The sequence below is a fragment of the Tarenaya hassleriana genome, unplaced genomic scaffold, assembly GCF_000463585.1.
Source record: "Tarenaya hassleriana unplaced genomic scaffold, ASM46358v1 Cleome1, whole genome shotgun sequence".
Taxonomy (NCBI): domain Eukaryota; kingdom Viridiplantae; phylum Streptophyta; class Magnoliopsida; order Brassicales; family Cleomaceae; genus Tarenaya; species Tarenaya hassleriana.
In genome coordinates, this window is record NW_010960187.1 from 5,865,941 (window position 1) to 5,868,218 (window position 2,278).

The 2,278-nt window shown below is 43.3% G+C and overlaps 1 protein-coding gene across 4 annotated transcripts in view; it reads right to left on the bottom strand.

Annotated features, from left to right (window-relative positions):
- Positions 1 to 2,278, bottom strand: part of LOC104814036 (probable sodium/metabolite cotransporter BASS6, chloroplastic) — a 3,091-nt gene that overhangs the window by 410 nt on the left and 403 nt on the right. Inside the window, exons 2-10 of one of the 4 annotated variants that reach the window (XM_010541896.1) lie at positions 2,124 to 2,168; positions 1,930 to 2,008; positions 1,759 to 1,818; positions 1,426 to 1,553; positions 1,135 to 1,328; positions 796 to 1,048; positions 384 to 637; positions 209 to 291; positions 9 to 101 (exon numbers count right to left, since the gene is read on the bottom strand). In XM_010541896.1, the coding sequence (XP_010540198.1) occupies positions 39 to 101; positions 209 to 291; positions 384 to 637; positions 796 to 1,048; positions 1,135 to 1,328; positions 1,426 to 1,553 (975 nt within the window). In that variant the 5' untranslated portion in view covers positions 1,759 to 1,818; positions 1,930 to 2,008; positions 2,124 to 2,168 and the 3' untranslated portion in view covers positions 9 to 38. Of the gene's footprint in view, positions 1 to 8; positions 102 to 208; positions 292 to 383; positions 638 to 795; positions 1,049 to 1,134; positions 1,329 to 1,425; positions 1,569 to 1,758; positions 1,819 to 1,929; positions 2,016 to 2,123; positions 2,169 to 2,278 lie in introns of all 4 variants that reach the window. The other 3 variants (XM_010541883.1, XM_010541890.1, XM_010541891.1) reach the window with 3 other exon arrangements.

Below are 2,278 nucleotides of genomic sequence, written 5' to 3' on the forward strand. Positions count from 1 at the left end.
TTTGCTGAACCTCTCTCTGTCTTTGCCGGTTGGTTACTTCACTCTTTTCTACTGGTCCAAAGCATGACGAGAGTGAAACCCATCAAAGACATTACCACCGTCTGCAAATTGTGTACACCGACATAAAGATCCTGTCTTCTAGGGTTTTCCCACCAGTAACTTTACATGGAATGCGTGGTTCTCAAGCAATTAGCGTTCGTGAACTTACAGAGATGGCGGGAGGCACACCCACGAGTGGATCTTGGAAAAACTTGGTGGCTAGCGCCAGAGCCAGAAGACTGCTCTGCATTCCTGAGGAAGAAAAACCCTTGTTTCCAGACATATGCCTGATGCAACATATCTTCTCGAAGATCAAACATATTCGAAAGAATACAAGATGGTACCGGTTTCATAGGATAACATCCGTTGTAGCGCTTTTACATCGGGTGCCTTGCTGAAAGCATAACCCGTAAGGAAGTATCCAGCGATGAAAGCTGTGAGATGAAATGCAGTGACAAGGAACAAAATGGTAGCTCCGAATGGGGACATAACAGAATTGATGTTCAAAGCAAGCGGCGCTCCAATGCAGCAAGCTGTGTCAAGAACTGATAGAACCGGGAGAAATGGCCGAATGGCATTGCATAATCTTGGGAATAATCTGCAGTCAAATTGATATGAGAGAAAAATGGATCTCCATTGACATTTTGAGAGATGGGTTCTCAGTTTTCATCAACTTTGAAGCCGTATTCTATGTTGTGACATACCATGGAAAGAAGCTTATAAACCTTGCGAGACATATTCTTATAAGCATCTCACCTGTTGAGGAGCAGTCCTGCAGCAATAGGTGCAATTACGACCTGAAGAATACTGGATATCATCCCCTTCACGTCAACAGGAAGCCTCTTCCCGATTAAAAAGACCGACAGCATTGGCGTCACAAGAACTGCAGTGGCAGTTGAGAGCGATGTCATGACAATGCTAAGAGGTGCTAGTGATGGATCTGTCAGGAAAGTAGCGTAGTTTGACAGCTGAGCTCCACTAACACACGACACCAACATGATTCCTGCACCTGGTGGATAAAAACAATGTCAGGTTTGTCAGTATCCTGTCAATGAGAGAGTAGTGAAGGATGAGACAGACACTTGCATTTCTTACCTATGGGAGTGGGAAGATGGAAAATGGATACAGCCATAATGCCAAAGATGTAACCCAAGAGGGGTTTTATGACATATTGCCCAACATAACCAGCAAAGATTGCATCCGGCCTCTTGAAGGCTTCAAGAAAATCTTTCTCATTAGAATTGATGCCAACTGCAAACATCAAGAACCCCAAGGCGGGCACAAAATACCTATAAATAGGAGACAGGGAGATGCATTAGAATGCCATGTCTTCTTAAGTATATATCATCACTTTGCTTTTCAAATTCTATGAACTGTTGCATGAACCTCGATGTAAACCATGTGAAAGAAGGTGGATAGAGAAGAGCTAGTATTGTACTCCCGAGCACTACATGAGGAAGAATAGAGTTGGCTTGCTTCAATACATCCACTAGAGAGGCTTTCTTCTCAGGCATCTGGGACAAGGGAAACTACAACTCTTATGACACATCAAAACACCAAGAGAAGTTAAGTTGTCTGAATGAGATCATCCAAAAGATCAGAGCAACTTTAGAAAAGACAGCCTTTAACCTGAGTAGAAAAACCACTAAGTGTAACCAAGAAGGCACAATGCAACCCTCAAACTCTTACACGTGAAAATGCAGGTCCGCAAATGCATACCTCAAACTCTTTTACACGTCGCAAGATTCACAATTGCAAGACAACAACATGCCTCGAAAACTGAGAACACATTTCAAGAAACCTCTAAGATGCAAAACAACAAACAGTTGACACACGTTTTCGTTGTGTCTCGGGCTTCAAGGCTCAAACGCTAAAAGAGCATGACGATACCTCAATCGAATCAGCTTCTTCGCCAGAACCCACACCCGAGATCTTCTCCGATGCATATATATGCCACAAAAATCTCGACCTGGCATCTTTGGATTGCAAAAATCAATGAGGAAAAAAGGGCATAAATTTGATAGCGCCCACCAAACAGCCAGACACAAGAATTGATTTTTCAGTGTGAGAAGGTAAATACGCACCACGAGGAACTGGGTCAACGCGAAGAAAGTCCACAGAGCATGATACTGCAACCCAAAAGGGAATCGAACTTCCATCAACGTCGAAAACCAAACGTACTCATTCAACTAATAACTTCACACGCCCAGAATCGATGATCAAAAGCGTAAGAATCGGA